The sequence below is a fragment of the Typopeltis vanoorti genome, chromosome 20 (assembly GCF_054136105.1).
Source record: "Typopeltis vanoorti isolate ZY-2024b chromosome 20, IOZ_Tvanoo_1.0, whole genome shotgun sequence".
NCBI lineage: Eukaryota > Metazoa > Arthropoda > Arachnida > Uropygi > Thelyphonidae > Typopeltis > Typopeltis vanoorti.
The window spans coordinates 60169358-60195410 of record NC_143568.1 but is presented as its reverse complement, the minus strand read 5'-3'; the positions used below and the strand labels follow the sequence as shown (position 1 = coordinate 60195410).

At 35.1% G+C, this 26053-nt stretch overlaps 1 protein-coding gene across 2 annotated transcripts in view; it reads left to right on the top strand.

The window, feature by feature from the left end:
* The window catches only part of LOC150095475 (pre-mRNA splicing factor cwf19l1), a 161616-nt gene extending 135782 nt beyond the window's left edge, over nucleotides 1–25834 (top strand). For both annotated transcript variants that reach the window (XM_090409920.1, XM_090409921.1), the window contains exons 12-14: nucleotides 7812–7925; nucleotides 18984–19081; nucleotides 25613–25834. In XM_090409920.1, the coding sequence (XP_090266046.1) occupies nucleotides 7812–7925; nucleotides 18984–19081; nucleotides 25613–25754 (354 nt within the window). In that variant the 3' untranslated portion in view covers nucleotides 25755–25834. The remainder of the gene's footprint in view (nucleotides 1–7811; nucleotides 7926–18983; nucleotides 19082–25612) is intronic.
* The last annotated feature ends 219 nt before the right edge of the window (nucleotides 25835–26053 follow it).

Below are 26053 nucleotides of genomic sequence, written 5' to 3'. Positions count from 1 at the left end.
TGTCTAGTCATTCTGCAACAAATAAATCATATGCTTATACTTATTAATTAACGTTGATGAGTTGATTAATAGTTCTAGATATATATCCTCCAGTACTAGTCATTTAAAGCATCCATCTAAAGGAGAATAGCTAGGATAAATTTGGTATTAGGCATTAAGAACAGGCATACCCAATTAGTTTTCTTTACAGTTCACTCATGCCATGATAAAGGCTGTGTTCTCATATAAGGCCTGCATTCCTATTAATGATCTCTATTCTTCCTTCCTCTACATTCTTAATATTGTCATGGAATGTATATTCCAACAGTTAAAGTAACATATACAAAAAAAACAATCTCCCTGAGATATATGTAGAAAGGGTTATTCTACAGAAACAAAAAGTTGGAATAGCAATAAGAACATTGCAAATATCCTCTGTCTTCCTTTAAGAATATCTCTAGCATGGTCATTTCCAAAAACCATTATTAACATTGTATAACACAGAAAGCTACCTTATAGACCATCAAATTCATTACAATATTTTGTGAACTCACACTGAGGAAAAAACTGTCAATTACTAAGACACTTCAGTAAATATTGAGACAACAACAAAGATAAAGTAGATGCATCCAGTATGCTCTAGTGTGTTCCATTTTTATCAAAGGTAACATGATCCCACATCGTAAACACCATCTTATATGGTTCAAAATGTATGGTTCTGACAACAGTACCGATCCACTGTTTGATGCATTCAGTATTGGGAGCTTTAAGTAAATTCCAACCCTCTTATTTGTAGGTCCAGTCTGTTGTTGCTTTCTTCTACCAGAAACTTTACTTCTTTCTACCTCTGTCAACCATTTTTGAAGTCTGCTTGACTTCTAGCTTCATAGTGTTGTAATTCCCAGTCTTCAAAAAAGAAACTTCTGTGATCCTAGCAACTATAGAAAAATTTACTTTGTTGTGCAACTTGAAATTATGGAAACCATTATCGGTAACCATTCTTCCCTTTGTTTGCAAACTACCATACCTAGATGGAAATGTGAATTGACATAAAAATGTATGACACAGAAAACTATTATTTGAAACTTGAGAGCAGTAGTATTCATGATTTAGTGCAACAGACAGTCACACAGATCACTAGCTAATGTATTCATTTTTAATATGATTCTGCCATTGATTCACTCTCCTAATTTTTCTCAGAACTTTGATATCTGTGGTCTCTAATCTTTGACCAAGTGCTTTATTTCTAACCCAGCTCTCAGATCCATAACTTAAAACTGTATACTATATACAGTATAAAAACAGTATACTATCTTGTATACTGCTAGTTTAGTATTTTGGCTAATTTCTTTCTTATTCCATATAAATTTATTCAGATGGCTCCCAATACACCAGCTTGGCTAATTCTGTTGTCTATTTTCAGATTTAACTTGCCATCTTCACTAAAAATTGTGCCTAAATAGCTGATTATATTTTACTTGTTCTATAGCAGCTCCATTCAGAATACAGCTGAAATTTTAAATGTTCCTACCTATTTTCATAGTTTTGGTCTTTTATTGCTGATTTTCATGCCAAATTTGTTACTGTTATTCAGTTTAGGTAGAGAATCCTTGAGACCAGCACTAGATGTATTTAGGAATACAACATCATATGCATAAAGCAAAGAACTAAGTTTGACATGTCCAATTTTAATGTTGGACCCGATGTCACTTTCTTTCTTAATGTGATGCATATAGATGATGAATAAGAGTGGAGATGATGTGCATCCTTGTCTTACCCCTGATTTTATATCAAACCATCTTCCTGTATTTCCTTCAAATCTAACTGCTGACTGACAACTTATATATAGACTATGTATTGCTCTAAATAATGTTCCATTTACTCCATATAATTTTAGTGTTTTGAAAAGCTTTTCTCTGGGCAGCTTATATGCCTTTTCCAGATCTACAAAACTTAAATACAGATCCTTGTCATCTTGCCATGATTTCTTGACTATTTATTGAAAAGTGAAAATCTGATCTTGACAACCTCTATTTGGCCTGAACTTGTTTCATTTAACAATCTTTTGTAATAATTTCTCCAGAATCTGGAATATCCTTATTAGAATATCCTTTCTAATCTTTAATCTTTTTGAATAGTCGCCAAAATATTTTGCCACTTTCCTGATATTTACCTTCTATATTCTTACCAGAGTGTTTGCATGACTTTTGTTAAGCTACTTTCACACATAGCTTAGCCTTCTTGTATTTTTCTCTATGTTTTTTAGGATATCTGCCAAATTATTTGCTATCAACTTTCAGTATGTTTTCTTCATTTCCAGGACTGTTTCTTTTACATCTTGTGTCCACCATGATGTTTTTATTTTTCTATCCTTGGAGATAACTTCACCACATGCTTCCCTAGCTGAATCAATCAATATTTTCTTCAGAGTTTGCCACTGAGACTCACAGGTTTGGTTTTTGTTTATGAACTGTTTCATTGTTTCTTCAATAGTGTTTGTATAGACTCTACTGTACAAAATTGCTGCTCAACTTTAATTCTTCTTAATACATTTTTGCATACTTACTCTTCTTTGCAATGTGATATTCAATTTTATCCTACTTAAAACTAAGTGATGGTCACTTCCAATTTATAATCTTCTCTTCATTATTGTATCCTGAACCAGCATGCATATATTATTATTATTACATGACACCTCCAGGGAGTCCAAAGACTCATCAAGGGAGGGCACCTACTCTACAACTCTTTGTCTCCACCAACTACAATGAACTGCAACTACACCGATGCCATCTACCCACCACCACTAATATTTTCACAGACAATCACAAAGATCCAGGCCCACGGCAGGATTCAAACCTGCAGCCTTTTGGCTGAAGAGCAGATACACTAACCACTCGGTCAACCAGGCCGGCATATATCACGATCGACAATAACATAGTGAGTGAGGCTTTTCTTTTTTCTTGTGTCTTCTCTCCATGTGAACTTGTGCACATCTTTATCTTGGAACTTGGTGTTAGTAATGATTAGTGCAAATTAATTCTCAGGAAGAAAAAGCATAAGACAGTTACGTCGGAAAGTAATTATTCTTCGCTAACAATCTTCTCACTATAGTTGATACAGATTAAATACAATATCATATGGTTATATAAAAAAAGTTATGCAGGTTTGTTTGTGATAAGAGGAAATGTTAAATATAACTTAAGTTGATGAGGGAAACAAATTTTTTATGTAAAAAATGCTTCTGAAGAGAGAAATGGTTGTTTCTTTTTCTTTTTTTTCTTTTTTTTTTTTTTTTGTAAAAAACTTCCATTATTTATAACAAAAAAAAAGAGTAAATACAGGATAATTAGAAAAGAAGTAATATACTTGTAAACCTAACAGAAAATCATTGTTTCAGTTTATTGGAAATGTAGTTAGTTTTTTCTAATAAAGAGACTCGAGTTTTATTTCTGCATTGCTGTCATGAGTATATTTCATTATTTTTAAAGATACCATTGTAGTTAAAATAGTATTAGCTCAAGAGTGAATGCTCTGATATAAACAACGTTAGTTTAATAGAAAATGTGAGAAACAGAGCCTGTATCAACATCTCAAAGACTATGAATCCACCTGTAAAAGAGTCTGGTTGGTGAAGAATCAGTAAAGGAACCATTTCAATGCAGCCACTGAAAGACCACCATTGCCATTAGCTATCTACAGTTTGAAGATGCCATGCAATTTGATGGTGTATTTCCTATATTGTTCTCTCCAATGAATACAGTCTCCAAACTTTTCAAGAAAGTACAATAACAGATTCTTTTTTTCTTTCAAATTATTATTGTTTAGACATGGCACACTGTTTGTTATAGGTCTTGGGACCTATAACAAACAGTGTTATAGGTCTTGGGACCTTGCGTGCGTGCGCACGCAAGGTCCCAAGACCTATAACAAGACCTTATACAGTAGCAAACAAATTAATCTGAACACTCCCATTTTAAAGAAAAATTTTAATTTTTCAAGAAAATAAGTACCAAAATTAAAACTCTAACTTTACCTAATAATTTATATGTGCATTTCTGTGTTCCTAATAAGTTCATTAATTCACTTAGACATGGAACTCTATCAACATATAGAGTTTGGGCCATCTCGAAACCATAGTTTTATAATGGATTGTATTAAGTTATCCTTTGTATCACAATTTAATTTTCCAAGTCTCTTTTTCTCTATGGCCCAAATTTTCTATTGGGTCAAAGTCAGGAGAGTTACCTTCTCACTACTGCAATTGGATGTTTTGATTTTTGAGGAACTCTTTCACTTTTTTTGAAGTGTGGCATGTTGCAAGATGAGTTCTTTGTCTTTCTGGATCTGTGGAACCACTCTTTTCTCCAGTTGTTATGTATTTGTCACTTTTCATTATGCCATCAACAGACACAAGTGATACTAGACTGTCATGTGTAAAACAATCCGATCTTTTTAGCTGGGTGTTTAGGAGCTTGTTGAAGGTGGATGAGAGAATTCTTCTCAGCTGCTGATTTGCAAACATAGGGTATTGCTCTCCTTGGACAAAGAAATGGCTCTCATTTGAGAATATGACCTTCTTCCATTTCTCAACAGTCCAATCTTTGTACACTATTACCCACTAGAGCCTCTCTTTCTGCATCGCCTTTAACAGTTGTTTCTTTTTTGGTCTGTTGACAGTCCTTCTTGCTTCCAACAATATTCGATGGACTGTCATGTCAAAAACATTAATCTTCAGGTACCAAGTCTCTATTTAGGTCTTCAGCAGACAATCTTGAATTCATTTTGCTTTTCCTAACTAGAAAATTATCTCGAGTAAGTGTAGTTTTCCTTTTTCGCCAACATTTTCCTTTTATGTCAGGAGAAAAGATACCTGTCTACTTAAACCTCTTTAAAATCACATTAACAGTTCCCCAACCAACATTAAACTCATTGGCAATTTTTCTTTGAGTCATGGATGTGTGCTGAGAAAGAGTACACATTTGTCATTGCTTTCTTGGACATGCATCCAATTTATAGCTACGCAAAATGAATAAAACATTAAACGTCAACTTGTTTATATTCTTTAAAAGGCACATCATTGTTAATAAACATCATAGAGAGACAGTAAAAACATGCAACCAAACCCAAAAATGGTAAACAAAAACAAAAGTTATTGCGAACTAAAACAAAAACCAAACCAGAAACTTGACAAAAATTTGGCTTGTTCGCTGTTGTACATGTCAAAAAATTATACTTCCATTTTTATCCATGACTAGTAGTTTTGCATACCAAAAGACAACTTCATCAGTAGTTATCTAAGTATCATATAATGCAGAGCACATCTTAGAAAATATATATTGACTACCATACATTTTAGTGAAAGTCATTTCCCAGAGCATTGGAGTACTTCAGACTTTTTTTTTTTTTTTACTCTGGCCTACAAACAAACACTTTCTGTAGGCCAGAGTCAAGAGCAAAGTTGATATGCTTTTTGAAGAGCTGGAGGTTGCAATCTGAGTAATACACTATGGAAAGGCTTTTCCACAGGTAGATGGAATGAAAGATAGAGAGAGAAGTTCATCTCATATTACTGTAGCTTTAGCAGGAATAGAGGCATAATGGATGCCAGTTCTTCTGAACAGTACCCATGGAAATATTTGTAGAAGAGAACAGTGCAGGGTGTACCTATATCTCTAAAAATTCTTGATATTTTTAGAGATATAGGTACACTCAAATGTGAGAGCAGTATTCCAAGGTTGAGTGAATTTAGGATTTGTACACAGTAAGTAGCTAGAAAGATGAAATGTAATATTTTAAGTGAAAAAGGATGCTAGGTTTTTTGAAAGTTGAGGATTTCATAGAGGTGATGTGCTTGTTCCAGAAAGGCTAGGATTATTCCTAGCCTTTCTGGGAAGTCAATCTGAGAAGAGAGACCTGGTTTTGACTGTTAAATTGAGCACCCTCAAAGAAGAACTAAGGTATTTTTGCAAAGGGAGGGGGAATTGTTTTAGAAGCATTGAAGGTGACTAAGTTGTTATTGTCCTATTGCACAATAAAGTGGAGATCAGAGTTCAGGGCACTTATTGTAAGATGATCTTGAAGCTTAAGATGTTTGAGCATTTCAAGGTGTGAGTAGAGTGAGTGAAGAGTGTCATTATCAGCAAAACTGTGGATAGGGCTTGACATCAGTTAGAAAAGGTTATTTGTGTACAATATGTGAGGGAAAGAGTGGCAACAGAGTCCTAAGGTACACTTATATTGATATGATAGGAAAATCTGATGTGAGAGAGAGAGCACATCCTTTACAATTACATTCATTAAATGATCCGAAAGAGAACTGGCAATTTGCGGAGAAGCCCTTGGCTCCAAATCTATTATCTATTATGATATTGCGCACGACAGAGGAGAACATTTCACCAGAGATTAAACTTGGATGAGATTGTGATCTGAATTCTCAAGAGCAGCAGTCATTTCAGCAGTGTACCTAGAAAGAGAGATGGTTAAAGAAATATCCATAATGTTGAGTGAGTGGAGAGGATTGTCAGGAATTCTGGTTGGGAGATGAACAGTTTGTTTTAGATCATTGCTTATAGAATACTCGTTACTTCAGGCTTGATCAGCGGAATTAGAAAAACTGAGCCACTTAGAGTTGTGAACATTAAAGATGTGCCAAAAAAAGATGACATCACTGTTTCACTGGAAATCAATCTTCAAGGACAGGAAGTCAGAGAGATCAGAATAATTTTCAGAATTGGAGGAATAGATGATACATAATGAAGCGAGGAAATCTTACACCAGGCATCCTCTGACAAGGTATATTCAAATTGCACAAAAGCATACCACTTTTGTGTTGGAAGGAATCATACACGGTGTAGTTTGGGCAGTTAACATGGACTGTGGTTGTTATAGCAGCAGTTTGGGGTTCTGTTAAAAACATATCAGGTTGAGATGTCTGTAAGTGATGATGCACATTTAGATTGGTGTTTATACTGCAAATGTTGGTGAAGTGTATGTGGAAGAAATTTCTTTTTGTAAAGGTTTTTGAGTTTTAAATTTTTGGGGAAATTTTTTTGAGGGAGGGTTGTTTATTTTAACCACATTGGCATTATTTAGGTCTACTGTCATGTTAGTATTTCAGGGTTAAAGAAAAAAAGAAAGAGAACATACTGTGTGAGTGCTCTTTCCAGTACCATTACACTGCTTGCTACTGGCATGTCTGGCAGCTTACATGATAGCAAGATTATGTTCCAGCTGATTGGGAAGCTTTCTAACGATGTTATCATCAGGTGTAATCCCATACACTATCTTGCTGGCAGCCAGCAGAATTCTCTACTAATGTATTCTTGAAGATGGTTCCACAATATGTTTAGCATGCCCTTGAAGGACATCACTTGCACTGCTTCACTGCTTGTTAGAAAATTGGGAGAAACAGAAACTGGAACAACCCCCAACTCTGGAGACCAAACACGATCCCAGCCACTTTAGGAGTCCAGTAAGTAAGCCAGTTGTATTTTACTGTATGATGAAATTCAGTTACATCTGTTAGGTCTAGTTGCCATTTCCTCCAAACAGAATGATATCCTTTTACAGCAGAAATGCTTTTTGGTATTGCCAGAGGCATTGTGGTGGAAATTATTTTTATTTTTTTAATTTTGTTGTTTTATTGAGAAGGCTGCATCACCAGTTCATAGTGGCTTGAATTTATAGCACTTTATTATTTATTACAACAGTATTAGTTTTTACTATATAACCATATTTTGTTGTGCTCTAGATTTATCTGATAGTGGTATTTTATGATGTAGTGATAGCAGTATCTGATAGTACAGAAAGTGCAATAATTTAACACTTTCCAGGTTGTGCCATTGCCCAAATCACATCAATCAAGGCTAAAAGAAGTATTTGAAGATATTGCATCTAGCAAATCAGTGGATTTAAATGAAATTCCAAAGCTTTCTGATTTAAAACAAGTAAGATACTTTTTCATTGAACTTCCAACTTCTAAAAGGTGAACCTTCATAATTTATTCAATAATGGTACATGCCTACTAAATATACACGTGTGCCATTATTGAATGTGTAAAGAGGTTTTTACCAGTTATTGTAAAGACAAAAATTGTTAATGCATTAGGTTTACTTATATTTTTATCATTATAAATTTCTTCAACTAATGTGCTTGTTATTTCAAATATTATTTCTTTCTTATTTTAACTTAGGCAGTATATGAATTTATCACCTGGTGTGAGACTAGGTGATTAAATTCAAGCTACCCCAGGAGATCTGGGGTAGGAGGACTCAAGGATAAAAGGACCCAAGTGGATTGAAAAAGTTCCATGTTTAATCTCAGTAGCAAAGTTCCCAGATTATCTAACCATTAGCACACACCCACAATACCAATGTACTATAGGTTTACATCCTCTTTCAAGTAGGATTCACATAAAAAAAAAAAATTATATTTTGCTCGATTTCAAACCAGCTTCCTCAGAGCACAACTGTTTGTTGTAATCCACAAGCAACAATGAGTATAGGAAATGATTCAAACTGTATTGATAAAAGGCCTAAAGTCCTAATTTCATGCCCCCAGTGTTGTATAAATATTTTTTGCCATTGTTGAGTTGATGCTGAATTTTAGAAGACTGCCCACTAAATTTTTTGCAGATTAATGCAACCATATTTGTTGAGGTTAGGAGATCATTTCATAGTTGTTTTTATATGACTCCTACCTATGAAAGGTTTATGTGAAGCTATAGTAGATTTTTTATACTGGAAGTGAACCAAGGATTTTTTTTTCATCATCATCATCAAATTCCTGACATGTATCCTCAAGGGGTGTAGAGGATATGATACTACTACATGAAAAATTTACATCATGACTAACGTCCTATCTACAATTTTCCTCCAAATCAGTCTGTTACTTGTCAAGACTCCAGTATTATCATTGTCAGATCTTACATTTCTATCATCTAAGGCACGTTATACCATATCAATCCAATTATATCTTGGTCTTCTTCTGGGTCGTTTTCCTGCCAACCTGGCAGAGAACACCTGTTTTGCTAATCTTTCCTCGCCCATTCTGTTTAAGTGACCATGCCACCTGAGATTAGCTCTGCTAACGCATTCCTGGATGCTGATAATATCAAGTTCTTTCTTAATATCCTCGTTTTTAATATGATATTGCCATTGATGCCATCTGTTCATGCCTCTAATCTTTCTCAGGACTCTCATATCTGCGGTCTCTAATCTTTGGTCAAGTGTTTTACTTCTGACCTGGCCCTCAGATCCATAAGTTAAAACTGGTTTGAACACTGTCTTGTATACAGGTAATTTAGTGTTCTGACTAATTTCTCTCTTATTCCATATTTAATTTACCATTGTCTTTTAATGCTGACCTTCATACCATATCTATTACAACAGTTATTCAATTAGTCAGGGAATTTTGCAAACTTGTAGCGGATTTATTCAGAAGTATAACATCGTCTGCATAAAGCAAAGAGCTGACATTAACATCTCCAATTCTGATATCATGTTTAATACCACTTTCCTACATAATGTGATCCATATAGATAATGAATAACAGAGGGGATAATGTACATCCTTGTCTCACACTAGATTTAACATTAAACAATCTTCCTGTACTTCAATTCTAACTGCTGACTTACAACTCAAATACAGACTAAATATTGCTTGATATAATGCCCCATTGACACCATATAACTGTAACGTATTGAATAGCTTCTCTCTTGGCACCTTGTCATATGCCTTTTCCAGATCGAAAAAACTTAAATACAGATCTTTGTTATATTCCCATGCTTTCTCAACTATTTGTAATAAAATGAAGATCTGATCCTAACAGCCTCTATTTGGCCTAAATCCAGCTTGTTCTTCACCAAGCTTTTCCTCCTCAATTCTTCTCAACCGTTTCTCAAGTATACTTGCATAGATCTTGCCAGGAACACTCAGTAGAGAAATACCTCTGTAATTCTCACATTCAGTTTTATTTCCCTTTTTATATATGAGTACTATTAGAGCTCTACTCCAATCATCGGGAATTCGTCCCTCTGTCCAGGCTTTCTGAACTATGCAGTGCAGCCACTGAAAGACTTTTATACCGCCATTCTTCAGCATTTCTGGTCGAATATCATCTTCTGCTGCTGCTGCCTTTCCACATTTCAAGCCTTTGATGGCTTTTTCTACTTCAAGTATGGATATGTATTCCTGACTGTATGCCTGCTGAGTGTGTTTTACCACTGTACTATCACTGCTTGTTTCAATTAGCAATTTTTCGAAGTAATTACTCCATACTTCAAGGATATCTTTTTCTCATGTTTTCATGTCACCTTTATCATCTCTTACTCCTTTTACTGCACTCTTTCTCCATTTCTAAGCTTCTTCAACAACCTCCAGAATATCTTACCACCTTCTTGATATTTATTTTCTATGTTCTTGCCAAAGTCCTCATATGACGTTTGTTTAGCTAGTTTTACACAGTGTTTAGCTTGCTTACATTTGTCTCTGTATTCTCTAACAGCAAAAGCTGACTTATTTACCAGGAACTTTTGATATGCTTTCTTCTTTTCCTTCACTGCCTCTTTAACTTCCTATGTCCACCATGGAGTTCTGATTTTTCTATCCCAGACAACCTCACTGCCTCTCTGGCTGATTCAATCAGGGTTTTTTTCAAGGCTTGCCACTGAATCTCCAAGGTTTGGTTCCTGTTCTCAAACGCTTTCATTTTTTCTTCAATAATCTTTGTGTTTTTAGTCTACAGTTCACATCTGAGAGCTGCTCAACTTTTATTCGCTTTAAAACTTTCTTACATGTTATTCTTTTCAATATGAAATTCAATTTTATCCTGCTTAAGACTAAATAGTGATCGCTTCCAGTTTCAAATATTCTGTACACTCTGGTGTCCTGCACCAGGGAAAAGACACCACTATCAAGAATAACATAGTCAATGAGGCTTTTCTTATTCCTTGCCTCTTCTCTCCATGTGAATTTGTGCACATTTTTATGTTGGAACATGGTGTTAGTAATAACCAGTCCATGTCCTGAGCAGAAATCCAACAGATATTTGCCATTATTATTGGCTTTGCTCTTTTCTCCAAATTTTTCCCAAAATATTTTTGTATGTCTGACAATCATTCCTACTCTGCTATTTAGATCCCCAACAAGGAACAAACTTTTCCTTTTTCATTGTGTCAGTTGCTTTTTCTAAAGCATCAAAAAATTCCTTCACTTCTACCTTAGTAGAACCTTCTGTGGGACCATAGGCATGAATAAGTCACATTGTCCAATTCCCCATTCTGATATTTGCCCACATCACTCTATTTGAGACTGCTTACCATTGAAGAAGATTAGCCTCGTATTTTGTGTTGTATACTATGGCCACTCCTTCTTTTCCTTGATTGTCATTTACTGAATATAACATTTTGTATTTATTGTTCAGAAAGATCTCACCAGTTTTTGTCTTTTTTGTTTCAGTCACCCCTATTATGTCAATCTGGTACTTATCTAATTCCTCAGCTAGCTCCATTTCTTTGCCATTCAGGCTTCTTATGTTGATAGTACCAATCTTTAACTCTGGTGATGTTGAGTTGGGGTGTGTTTTCAGATTTGTTCCAGTAGCTGACTTTTCGCTGTTCGCCCTGGTTCCCTGGCGAAAACAACGGGGGCCTTGTTTAACCGGGCGATGCCCCATCCGGCATAAAATTTTGTCATGTTGTTCTATCATTTTCTATATTGGTTTAAGGCAATAAGAATACAATTTGGTCGGCTAAATTCCAAATTGCTAGCCCATTTTCGTTCGTTCAGTATCCAGGTAGATACCCAACAGGGTGCACCATGAGAAGGTGAGGATTGGACATTAGGTCAGAAGCCCTGGTTAGTTCTCCTCATTCCTTTAAAGGCTATGTGGAGGTCTCCTCTCAGTTATACAGCTTTGATCCTTAAGCACCCCTTTTTACATATATATATATATATATATATATATATATATATATATATTTTTTTTTTTTTTTTTTTTTACCTGGTCCAGAAACTGATCTAGAGACCCAACAAGATAATAATCTTTTAATCTGGTAATTTTTTCTTCTCCATAACTTACACTTTTCCACATTAAACTGACATCCATTCTTTTTTGACTGGTCAGCCAATCTACCCAAATCATCCTGCAAAATTTTGACTCATCTGTATTAATTATTGTTCTACCCAACTTTTCATCTTTCATTTCATATCAGCAAATAACTGAACAGTTCCTCTCAAATCCTTTCCTATATCATTAATGAACAAATTAAACAGTAGCAGTCCAAGAACAGAATCCTGCAGCATGCACTAGTCATGGGCCTTCTTCTGGACTCTACTCCTGAATAAACTACTCTCTGAATTCTCTCCATCAACCACCCTCCTATCCATCTCCATGTGCTTGAGTTTACTGATTAGAATTCAATGTATTACCTTGTCAAAAACCTTTGACAAGGTAATACATTGAATTCCAGTAGTATCAGTATAAACCCATTACCTTTATCCAATTCAGCTATCACTGTATTATAAAACATGAGCAAGTTGCTGAGGCATGACCTACCCTTCACAAAACCATGCAGCTCCCCATACAGTATCCCATTTCCATCTATCCATTTCTGTATTTTGCTCTTGACCAACTTCTCCAATACTTCGACAACAACTGATATGCTGATTGGTTGGTAATTTGCTACATCAGTCTTGGAGCCTCCTTTATGCAATGGAACTATTTTCCCCTCTTTCCACCCTCTCAGGACTAACCCAGAGCTGAGACTTAGATTAAACAATATGGTCAAGGGTACTGACAATTCTCTTGTCACTTCACATAAAACTCAAGCTGGTATACCATCCAATTCCCACAGCTGTATTCACATTAAGATTCTGTAATATGCTATGAACCTCCATTTCATTTACCTCAGTTCTCATATAAGCCATTGGCTCTCTCATTCCTGCAATATCACGACCTGGGTGATATACTCTTGAAAAGTGTTCACTTAGTAATTCTACTATTTCGACTGATTCAGTCACCTCCTTACCATCATCATTCCTTAAAATCATTCTGCCATATACATTCTTTCTTTTACTTGCAGCATATCTAGAGAAGTGTTTGGGATTCTCTGTAGTCTTCATTGCTAACTTCCTTTCATAATCTGCTTTTGCCTTTCTTACCACACTAGTTACCCTCTGGCCTGTTCCTTATACTGTTCATGTGCATGCAGAGTCGCCTTTCTCCTTAAATTCCCTCCACAATTGTTTCTGTCTATTTTTGCAGCTCCAGCTTGATGATGATATTCATCCATTAAACTCCCACTTGATTTACTCTCCTAACTCTAGGTATGCAGTCTGCCATTACCTCCCTCAAACACTCCTTTACCATTTCCCATGCAGTATCAACATCCAGCCCTTGCAATTTTACATGCCATGGCACCAATCCAAGCAATCTCCTAAGCATGTCATACTTACCAGCCCTGTAATTCCACATATAAACTGTCTTAACTGAAAATTCCACATCTCACAGGTCAAGACCATATAAACACCAGTTGGTGGCAACGTGGTCATATTCTCAGATGCAGTTACTAGATCAAGCACTCTTGAACCCCTAGTATATTCCATTACATGCTGTCTTATGCATAGTGACCCTTCCCATAATGCCTATCATTATACGAACCCGTAAGGATAATGGGATACTAAGGCAAGTAATGTGAAGTCATTAGCTTCTATATATGAGTTGCCCCAGTCCTGATTATATTTCAGGCACAAACTTTGTTTGCTTACACTTGGATAAAGGATTAAACCAAATGCAGGCAGCCCTCGGTTTACACCTCATTTCCATTCCTGATAAAATGAATCATAAACTGAATCGGCATAAAACAAACCCAGTTTTAATAGGAAGTACAAAGTTATGTTCTGTGCAGTCAAAAATATGCACATGAAGTATGTGTAACATTATTATATTTAAAGCTTTGATAATACATGCATATATATTTGTTAAAATAAAATTATTAATAACAAAACAAAATTATATACAAAAAATATGAAACTTTGAAAAGATATGTTCCTGGTTTCGGATCACCTGCATTTTTTTGAAAAAAGTATCCAGTGTTAACTGTCTAGATTTTCTTTTTCTTTCTTTAAGGAGTTCAGTGTAAGGTCGAATAGATGTGATTACTCCTTTTTACATTCGCACTCCATTTAAATTTAATAAAAAAATTAAATAGAACAATTAGGTAGATTCAACAGTAAAACTAGGTTTGATACATATACGTCGTAGTAGCTTGGTAAACACTCAAACTCTAGAGTGCCTGCTAGCGTCTTTCTCAGTCAGACCACACTACAGTAAGAAAGCACATGCAGGCATCCTGTGTTATTGTGAATCGGTGTAAATTGAACCGTTGTAAACCGAGGGCTGCCTGTATATAATTTCTTGGTATCTTTAATTTATATGCTGTCTTAGATAATTCTCCCTTAGTAACTGCATAAAATTAATTTTCCTCCTATTTGTCGTCTCCTCCTTCCAACTTATATTCCCATAGTTGAAATCTCCCATAATAATTACTTGTCCTCCACTCGTTGAGTCTATTTGCCGATGCATACTATCTCCGTCTTCTTTTCCATCCCCTAGTCTGTAGCACCATCGAACTGTATATTTTGTTCTGCTGGCCTTATTCTCACACCAGATAGCCTCAGATGTGCTATTTTCACTGGCCTGAAGTTGAACTTCTACTCTCTTTGGTTGCATTTCATCAGCTATCATCAATAACACTCCTTCCTCCCATTCTTTTCTCACTATCTTCCCTGAATACACTATACCCTTCACATTCTGTCCCACTAACTATACCATCTTCTGTTGGCCATGTCTCACTAATGCCAAATAACTTTTGCCCAGGATGAACCAACGAATGCCAAACATTCCTCCTGCTTGTTCCAAATGCTCCTGGCATTAGTGCACATAAAGTGCAAAAGCCTCTTAGGCCCACCATCATCCTGATGCTTTATACTAACTATCCCATTTTGGTTTGTTACCACTGGTACTACTAACTTAGGCATATTATACACACTCTTACACTCAACTGCTTCACTGATGTCTGCATATCCACTCAACACCTTAAACATCTCCCTAAAAGCTTTAGTTTCCCTGATCCCGCACATCCACTTTCACTTCATTTAATAACACTTTTTCTAATCTCCGAACACCAAATCCATTCAGATGCAAACCATCTTTCTTGTATAAGTTCTTTTGCTCATCAAACTCGCTCCACACATCCACAAACTCCACACCACTCCTCTTGCATAACTTGCGCATCAAATCATTTGCTATTATGGCCCTCCCTCTCAACTTTACTCTGTCATACCACAGCAACAGACTCGTGTGTATCACTCTTTTCTTTTGCTACTTCCAGTAATTCTTTCATGTACTCTCTCATGCCATACTTTTCTTCTTTTAAATCATTCGTTTCAGCCACTACAATCATTTCTTTCATTCTACCCTTTTGTGCTCTAATGGCCTCACTAACATTAATTTTTGCACCAGGAAAGCACAATTTTGTCAAACTGTCACCAATCACATCTTTTCTGATTAAATTGCCATACAACACTCACTCCTTGATTTTTCTTTCTCTCTTGGTCAAGCCCTCATTTTTCTTATCTCACACTTCTGTTATCAGCTGATCCACTCTCCAGACTTTGCATTCACTCCAGCTCCCACTTTGCCCTGTGTATCACTCCATGCAGCCAGGCTATTTCCCTCATTGCAGCCAACTCTTCATACTTGACATCAGTCATACTATTCTTTCATTCAACACTTTTACCCTCTCTCAATCTTGTCACATTTAATCTCACTCTCAATGCTATCTGGCATTACATCACACACATTTTCAATCATATTCTGAGTTCCATCCACTACATCAATCTCGTGACCTGAGACACATTTTTGGTTGTTGCTCTCATGGCATTTTTTGCACACTTTCCTACAACTATCACTTTCAAACCAAATTCCAGTTGCCTTTGGTAGTGCATACATTTCGCAGACATTGCACTGCACAAAATCCCTGTGATTAAATTCTTTAAACAATGATGACTTGGATGCCATTGTTCTGCTTCGCATCAGTGCCATGTACTACGTTACGTAAGTTACCTTGCAAAAGACTAAATTAACAATGTTTAAAACAAAAAATTATATGCATGCTGTATGACTCATTCTTGTATTCAGAATTTAAATGTTGTTAACCAGTTTTGCTGTCTTCTCCCTAAAAGAAGCTCATGAAATGTATAGGAGTGGTAAATGTGTGAAGCCATTATTCAAAAAAATAGTACTTTTATAGTAACTTAAATATAGTAACTTATATATAATATATATATAATAACTTATATAGTGACTAGTTTTTTTCTCTTGTTATCTGAGGATGACTCCTCTGAAACGGCCAGTAGCATACCATTTATACCCATACAAACACCCATAGAAGACTTACCACCTAGCTATGACTTCTGAGTCACATCCATGTGTTTTATTTAGTATTGTTTTCAGTGTGCATTAAGTATTAGTTGTATTCCCTGAAGATGTCTCAGTGACTGAGATGAAATATTCGAAGCATTAAAATAGTTTTTTAATCATTTCTTCCTGCTGTCAATACTTCATTAAACCTCCAACATGATTGTTCTCCCAGCACTTAAGCCTTAATGCATAGTTTTCAATGTTAATGCTTATTTTCATACCAAATTTATTCACTTTAAGTCAGGGAATCCTGCAGACTTGTACTGGATTTACTTAGAAATATAATATCATCTGCATAAAGAGCTGAAATTAACATCAATTTTGATATCAGGTTTAATACCACTTTCCTTCATAATGTGATCCATATAGATGACGAATAACAGTGGAGATAATGTACACCCTTGACTCACATTCGATTTAACATCAAACCAACTTCCTGTTCTTTATTTCTAACTGCTGACTTAGAACTCAAATACGAATGCTGTATTTCTCAATATAATGTGCCATTTATGGCATATAACTGGAGCACTTTGTGAAGCTTTTCTCCTGTTATATGCCTTTTTCAGATCAAAATACTTAAATATAGATCCTTGTTATATTCCCATGATTTCTCAGCTATTTGACAAAGTGAAAATCTGATCCTGAGAAGTTATATTTGGCCTGAATCCATCTTGTTCTTCTCCAGACTTCTCTTCCACAATTTCTTAGTCGTCATCTTCTCTCCACTATACCTGCATAAATTCTACCTGGAACACTCAGTGGGGAAATCCCTATGTAATTCTCACATTCAATTTTATTTCCATTTTTATAATGAATATTATAAATACTCTGTCCCAATCATCTGGACTTCACTGCTCTGACCAGGCTTTCTAAGTTATAAAGTGTAGCCACTGTAAAACTTTTATACCTACATAATTGAGCATATCTGGGATATGCTCAATTATGTAGGTATATCATCTATCATATTTCTTGATATGATAGATGATATCATCTACTGCAGCTGCATTTCAGGTGTTTGATGGCCTTTTCTAGTTTAAGTATTGGTATTTATTCTGGATTGCATTCCTATTGACCGTTTTCTACTACTATGTTGTCACTACTTGTTTCTTTTAGCAAGTTTTCAAAGTAATTATTCGAGATTTAAAATATCTTTATCTTCAGCTTTCATAACACCTTTATCATTCTGGTTCCTTTTACAGTATGCATTCCCCCATTTCTGAGCTTTTTCGATAACCTAAAGAATATTTTGCCACCTTCCTAATATTTATTTTCTATATTCTTACCAAAGTCTTCCTATAACTTTTATTTAGCTAGTTTTACACTGAGCTTCAATTTCTTACATTTTTCTGTGTATTCTCTAAGAGCACAAGCTGACTTTCTTGCTAGGAACTTTCCATACGATTTCTTGTTTTCCTTGACTGTCTCTTTAATTTCCTCAGTTGACTATGGAGTTCTGATTTTTCTATCCTTGCAGATTACCTCACCACATGCCTCTCTCTCTCTGGCTGAATCAATTAGTGCTTTCTTCAGTGTTTGCTACTGAATCTCCAACATTTAGTTCTTGTTTTTAAACTCTTCTTTTTTCTTGAATAATGTTTTTGTATTTGAGTTTACAGTTCACCTCTGATGGTGTTCAAATTTGATTTGTTTCAAAACTTTCTTGACACCGTTCTCAGTATGAAATTCAGTTTTGTCCTGCTTAACACTAAATGATGATCACCTCTGATTTCCAATCCTCTGTATAGTTTTTCCCTGAACCAGTGGGAAAACACCACTGTCAACAATAACGTAGTCAGTGAGACTTTTCTTATTCCATGCATCCTCTCTCCATGTAAATTTGTGCACCTTTTTATGTTGGAACATAGTGTTAGTAATAACTAATCCATGCCCTGAACAGAAATCCAGCAGTTACTTACCATCATGATTAACTTTGTTCTTTTCAAAATTTCAAATTTTCCTAAAACATTTCTATATGTCTGGTAATCATTATCTACTCTGCTGTTTTAGATCTCCAATAGGAACCAACTTTTCCTTTTTCTTTGTGCCAGCTGCCTTCTCTAATGCCTTGAAAAATTCCTCTGTTTCCTCCTTACTAGAATCTTCTGTGGGGATTTTTTAATTATTAAATAATTCCATTATCTTAACTTAAACTTGCTGGTTGGTAAATAGGTGAACTCCATTACTATAAAGTTTAGCATTTTGTTTTGTATAGTACTTGAGTTCTTTTGTCTATTGCAATTTGAATTGTTTCACCACTACTTGATTGTTTGTACCTGTGTACTGTGAAAAGATGATAAGGTTTGTTCATAATTCAGCAAAATATCTGCAGCTATACAAATTGAAATTCTTTTTTTTTTTTTTTTTTAATATCCGAATGAATATTTTTACATGGTGTTTATGTAAAAATTAGTTATTTGTATATATTTTATATTTCGTGTGAACCTTTGCTAAAATATTGATAAAACTGTTACAAAATTAAGTATAATTTTAATGTTTTACTAGAACAGTACTTTCTTTTACAGATTATATCACCCAAAGCACCTTATTTTTATGTTGAACTAGAAAGTGGAGAAAAATTATTTTGTAAAATTAAAAAAGGCTTCCCTCTTCAGTTTGGAAGGTAAATATTGGTTATTTTATCTTGAGAATAAAATTTATTTTATTCTCAAGATTTAATTTATTTAAAAAAATTGGTCATTACTATTACTTAAATATTTTGTGTTTTTAATGTTAATTTAGTTTTTTACCATGATGGGCGCGTTGTTTCATTTTAGGTGTCTCCACAAATGCAGATTACAAAGTTTCCAGTGATGATGATCTTGGGCCATTTTTTTTTCATTTGTTTCCTATCACTCTGGTTAGAGGGTCTTCCCATCTAGTTGGAGGTCTACCAGGTTTTCTCTTGGTTGATCCTGGATACCAATTTGTGACATGGTGGGTCCACCTGTTGTCTTCAAATCTTGCAATATGACTTGTCCACTGTGCCTTGCTGTCATATATGGTTTTCACTACTTATCTTTTTTACTTATCCCTAAGATTCTTCTTTCCATAGCATGCTGGGTAGTTTGAAGGCTAAGTTCCTCCTTTTGTAGTGCTCCAAGTTTTGGAGGCACAGCTGTTGAACATGTTCGCTTTTATTTTGATATCAAGCTTAGGATCTGATTATGGATATGATATGGTTAAAGGAGGTCCATGCAGCTCTTTTTCTTTTTGATATTTCTTCAGAAATATTATTGTCCATGTTTATTGTTTGACCAAGGTATGTATAGGATTCTACACTTTCTATGGTGAAATTATTTAGTTGGATGGTGTGGGTTTGGCAGTATCTGTTTCTCACCCATTTGATTTTGTCAGGGTGAATTTTTAGTCCTGTTTTATTACAGGCATCATGCACTTGATGAAGCATTGTTTCATGTTGTGAAAGGTCTTGAGCTATGAGTATTATATTGTCTGCAAACATTAATATTTGGAGCAGCTCCCCATCAATGTTTATGCCACCTTTTAAGTCAGTTTTCCTTAAAGTGCTTTCCAGGATACATGTGAAGAGGTTTGGTGATATGATGTCTCCTTGTTGCATACCTCGGTTTATGGTGATAGTTATAGGGTCGTCAAATAAGGTTATTTCTGTAGCTCTATGAGTGCTAATTTCTTTAATTAGATCAATGTAGACTGGATATGCCTTGCTGTAGTAGTGCCTGTAAAACTGTGTTATGGTCTATCTATGCTATCAAAGGATTTTTTTTAAAGTTGATAAACAGATACCTAAAAGCATCATTCGCTAAGTTGAGTAACTACTTGTATGTGATCCGTTGTAGAATATCCTTTTTTGAATCCTGCTTGTTCTTTGCTGTTATTTTCTTGAAGGGTAGTTTTGATTTTGTTACATATAATTTTTTTCATTAACATATATATATATATGTGTATTGTCTGATATGTGAATTGCACATATATATATATATGTGTGAATTACCATCCTATATGTCTGCTATCAATATACATGTATATGTATATTGATAGCAGACATATAGGACGGTAATTCTTGAAGTCTTCCTTACCTTTTTTTTGAAGAGAAGAATTGTTTCTGAGGTCTTCCATTTTGATGATATTTTTCCTTCTTTTAGGTACCAAGTAAATCTTTCAGCCAGAGCTTTATAAAGTTGTGGTTTCCTTGTTGAATATCCTCAATTTTCATCTGATTGATGCTGGGAGCTGTATTGGGTTTCATGTTTTTGAGTGCACGTTCTATTTCGTCTGGGAGCACTTCTGGCACATTGTATATAATTATCGAGTTTTAGTTCATAAAGGATATTTTGATCTAGTATTGCTGTTGGGATTACCTTTTTCATAGTTAATTCTCTTTCAACTCTTTTTATACTCTTTTTATATTCGGCAGCATTTCTCAGTCTTTTTTCCCTAGGTTTGATAGTCCTCTGTGATCTTTTTTCTTAATACTTTGCGAATAATTTTATATTCAAGTTGTGAGTTTGGTTTATCTTTTAATTCTCTTCTCTTTTTTAGTAAATCCATTTGTATGGAGAGTCTCATTTTTGGGATGTTCTTGATTGATTTTAGAATTTTCCATGCACTTAGATAGACATTCCAGGAGCATGTCATAACTCTTGTCGATGTCATGTTCGGTAATATTCCATTTTATTTGATCAGCAGATTGCTTAAACAAATCAAGCTCTAAATGTTCGAGTCACTTTGCATAGTTTGACAGTGCCTGTATTTTTTCTTCCTCCTTTTGGTAAATTTGTAGGATAGCACTTAGTGGTCGGTGGTCTGAATGGATGTCAGAATGCTTTCTGCCAATTGTTCGTACATCTTGAACTATTCTTTTGCAGTCTATTAGAATATAGTCTATTTCTTGTTTAAGTTAAGGGATACTACATCCCATATCGTTTCTTAGCCGAATAAGAAACTCAAAGAGTTTCATGCCAAATATGGTAGAAACTATATAAAGTTCAGCGATTCCAAGCGTAAGCAAATACCTGGATACTGCAGCAACTGACCCTTAAGGTAGTGCAAGCTGAGGCAACTCATGTCAAAGGTGGAGCAAGCTCTGATCACTATTCTTGATATTTACCCATAATGCAAACTTAGCTCCTAGGAGCTGTATTACTGTTCTACATTATGAGAGAAGGTCACTACCCGGACCGGTTTCAACCTTATGTATAGGTGAAGCAGGCTCTAAAAATAAGACGATCCCGAAAGATCACCCAACTCAGCGTTGTTCCACTCGATGACAGGCTCACCCTGTCACCGAGAAGAACTTCTCAGCATTGGCTCTACCCAGTGGCAGGCTCACCCCACCACAAAGCAGAGCCATAATCTAAGTGGTGGCCCCACTCAGAGACAGGCAAAAACCTACCTCCAAGTGGAGCCTCTCAAAGCCAGATCCGCCCCTGCACCAGTTTCCACCCTCATTGGGGTCTCATCAGTGAGTTGGTAGACCTAGTTAATATCAAGTTTGTAGCGAACAGAACTTACAACCCTTCTATGAGCATTGCCGAGAGGTGTCCTAATAAATTATTAGATATATGAAGAGCCAAAGGCTTCAATTCGGAGACATATGACTTGTTTAATTTAAGGGATATTACATCCCATATCGTTTCTTAGCCGAATAAGAAACTCAAAGAGTTTCATGCCGAATATAGTAGAAATTATATAAAGTTCGGCGATTCCAAGCGTAAGCAAATACCTGGATACTGCAGTAACTGACCCTTAAGGTAGTGCAACTCATGTCAAAGGTGGAGCAAGCTCCGATCACTATTCTTGATATTTACCCATAATGTGAACTTAGCTCCTAGGAGCTGTATTACTGTTCTACATTATGAGAGAAGGTCACTACCCAGACCAGTTTCAACCTTTATTGAGGTCTCATCAGTGAGTAGGTAGACCTAGTTAATATCAGGTTTGTAGCGAACAGCACTTACAACCAGGTATTTGCTTACACTTGGAATCGCCGAGCTTTATATAGTTTCTACTATATTCGGCATGAAACTCTTTGAGTTTCTTATTTCGGCTAAGAAAATATGGGATGTAATATCCCTTAACTTAAACAAGTCATATGTCGCCGAATTGAAGCCTTTAGCTCTTCATATATCTAATAAATTATTAGGACACCTCTCGGCAATACTCATAGAAGGGTTTAAGTTCTGTTCGCTACAAACTTGATATTAACTAGGTCTACCTACTCACTGATGAGACCCCAATAAAGGTTGAAACTGGTCTGGGTAGTGACCTTCTCTCATAATGTAGAACAGTAATATAGCTCCTAGGAGCTAAGTTCACATTATGGGTAAATATCAAGAATAGTGATCAGAGCTTGCTCCACCTTTGACATGAGTTGCCTCAGCTTCACTACCTTAAGGGTCAGTTGCTGCAGTATCCAAGTATTTGCTTACGCTTGGAATCACCGAACTTTATATAGTTTCTACTATATTCGGCATGAAACTCTTTGAGTTTCTTATTCAACTAAGAAACGATATGGGATGTAATATCCCTTAACTTAAACAAGTCATGTGTCGCCGAATTGAAGCCTTTGGCTCTTCATATATCTAATAGTATATTTCATTTCTTATATTGCCATTTGGGATTCCCAAGTCCATCTTTTTTTTTTTTTTTTTTTTTTTTTTTTTTTTTTTTTTTTTTTTTTTGAAGGTATTCACGATGAAAAGTTTTTCTGCTTCTGCAAATTTTAGAAGTTTCCCTCCTCTTTCATTTCTGTTACATAGTCTAAAGGGACCAATGAAGATTTCTTGATTTCTGCCCTTCCCAGTTTTAGCATTGAAGTCGCCACATACAAAAGTGTACATGGACTTTTGCTTAGTTAAGTAAATTAAATTAATTTAGTTAAGTAAAAAAATTAAATCCAATTGCATTTAATAATTTTTGAAAATTTCAGGAAAGATTACTGAAGTAACTTTTCCTTATACCTTTCCGAAATGGATGTACTATAGAAATCTACAAAAGACCTAATTTTCTGTTGATTCCAGGTGTTCAAGAAATCTTAGCTGTTCAATGGATTACTTAATTTTGTTGAAATATTGCTCATGTAACATTAGTATGTCTTCACTACAACTTAAATACTATGTTATATTCATTAACCAATAATTTGACAATGTTATTATTATTAGCACTCCTTTTCTTCATCCACATCAACTCTTTTCACTTCAGATAGAAAGGGAACCAGAAAAGGTGTCATAAAAATAGTCTGTCTTTACTACTCTGACTTGTATTTGGTGGATCACCATTCAAAATATTGTTTTGAACATGCAACCTGAAACATTCAAACTCTCATGATAATCACTGCTGACTAATCTGAACGATGGACTGCTTTTATTACCTATTAATAAGGAGACTTAACATCCATCTTAGAAACTCACAATACTGAGGAGGTACAACTAAGAGAGTACAAAGGCAGATGCATCTTCTTTTGGAAAAGGAGAACAGAAGAAAGAAAGAAAAAAAAACAAATTCAGTCCATTTCGCTATCAAAAAGAACTTGTTAGACACACAACCATATCTAGCTGTAATCAACAAGTGTCTTTTGACCTTATGCATACATGTGATCAAAAATCAGCATGCTACAGTTAACAATGCATGTGACCTAACCACAGATACTGATGATGGCTTCTTTTAAGTCATCATTACCATAAGTTGTTAACCATATTGGTCAACAAATTATGTGAGAGTTGAGTGTTCCTCAGTGCTCTGACAGAAAATGTTAAAGGAAGGTTTTGGAAAATCACTCGAATTGAATTTCCCTGTTGACAGAGTGTGCTGAACATGACTTTATCATTAACCAATGTACATGTTTTCATGAATAAAACAAATTCCAGACACTGGATATGCCCTCATTGTGGTATATCCAGTGTCTTGAATTTGTTTTATTTATGAAAACATGTACATTGCCATCATTCCATTTATCATGCAAGTGTTGACACTTGTTGCTCTGATCATCACTTATTAGTTCCATTATGACCAAGCCTTGCCCACTTGGCTATGTGAGTAGATTTTGCCAGCTGGCAAGGAGCTGCAGACTGGACAATATAGAATATTTTTATTTAATAAAAAATAAAATAACTTCTCCAATCATGGTACAGCACTGTTAGTCAAGGGAAAGTGTTGAGTGAGTAAATTGTTTGCGTAGTGAGTAGGGTTTTACATAAATTGTCAAGCCCTGATCATTGCCATCAAGATTGCATGTAAGGATTGAGATGCTGCAAACTATTATTATTATTACGGGGCAGCTCCAAGGAGTCCTTAGACTCATCGAGGATGAGTCTATGAATCTATAAACTATATAGATTTAATGTCTCTAAAAGAGCTCACAAAGTGCTGCCTGGCTATTTAGTCTGCCATCCTGGCTACCTGCAAAAAAATGGAAGAAATCTTTAGAACAAAATTGCTGATTAATAGAGAATTTAAAGAGTGACACATGAAGATTCAAAAGATAATAACTATTAAATTTAATACAACAAAAAAAAAGAACATCACAATAACATAAGTCATTTCCTTGTGTTCCTAAAAAAAAACAATGCATTTTCTGATGAGTTATGGAGCTTTTGAATTTGATCTAAGACATGAACTTTTTTAAGAGCGTTTAAACATGGATTTTTCATCCCACTTGACAATCCTGCCAGAGAATACTTGCAGCTGATACAGATAGTAGAATATGCATATAGGCTGCTATGTGTGACAATTAACTTCCAATATCATTTTATGGGGATTAATTATGGCTGCCACAGACACTTTTTTTTTATAGATGCAAATAAATTAATGGGAGCCTCTGCAATGAAGCTTGGTTACTTTTTATGTGACCATCTCATTCACAAAAATTCTAACTAAAACTGTAGTGCCAAATTACCATGAACAGGTTTGATGATCCAAGGTATCCTTGTTCCAGAGAGACCAAGCATGGTACTTTTTTCAAGCCACTTTATGCCTCCATTAAACAGTTTGAAGGTAGTGAAAATCATCTGCACTCAAATGAAGTGTACATCATGTTACTGATCAGCAAATTTCTGAGTATTCATTTTATAAAACTACATGTTGTTATCTAAATTGCTGTCAAATAGAAAAAGAATTAACATAATTGTCATGCATATATTATAAATATAAAAAATTACATGAATGTTTATTTCAGAGAAGTACTAGCGAGTGAACCACTTCTCAATATGCCCCATCGAGCAGACTGGAAAGAATGCAGTTTTACAAAAGAAGAAGAAACCAAGATGGCTAAATATTTTCAGAAAGAATTCCAGCCATTTGATTTTACAATCATGTAATTAATTTTATTCTGAAATGCTGTAAATAATGTAATTCTTTTGTATGTTTTTCATGTAATAAAATTGTTATTTTATCAGTATATTATTAAACCTAGAAATATCTCAATTTTGACCTCTTTTGGCTAAAAATCACTCTACCTCATTCTACCAAATTCATATGTTGTCTCTACCACTCTGAATTCCCCAATTACCTTTCCCTAAATGCTGATTTTCTTCAATCCAACTTTCCTAACGGCAAATCTTCCTTGGATATTTCTATATTCACAACACCAGCTGGTTGTCCTCTTCCAACTATACAG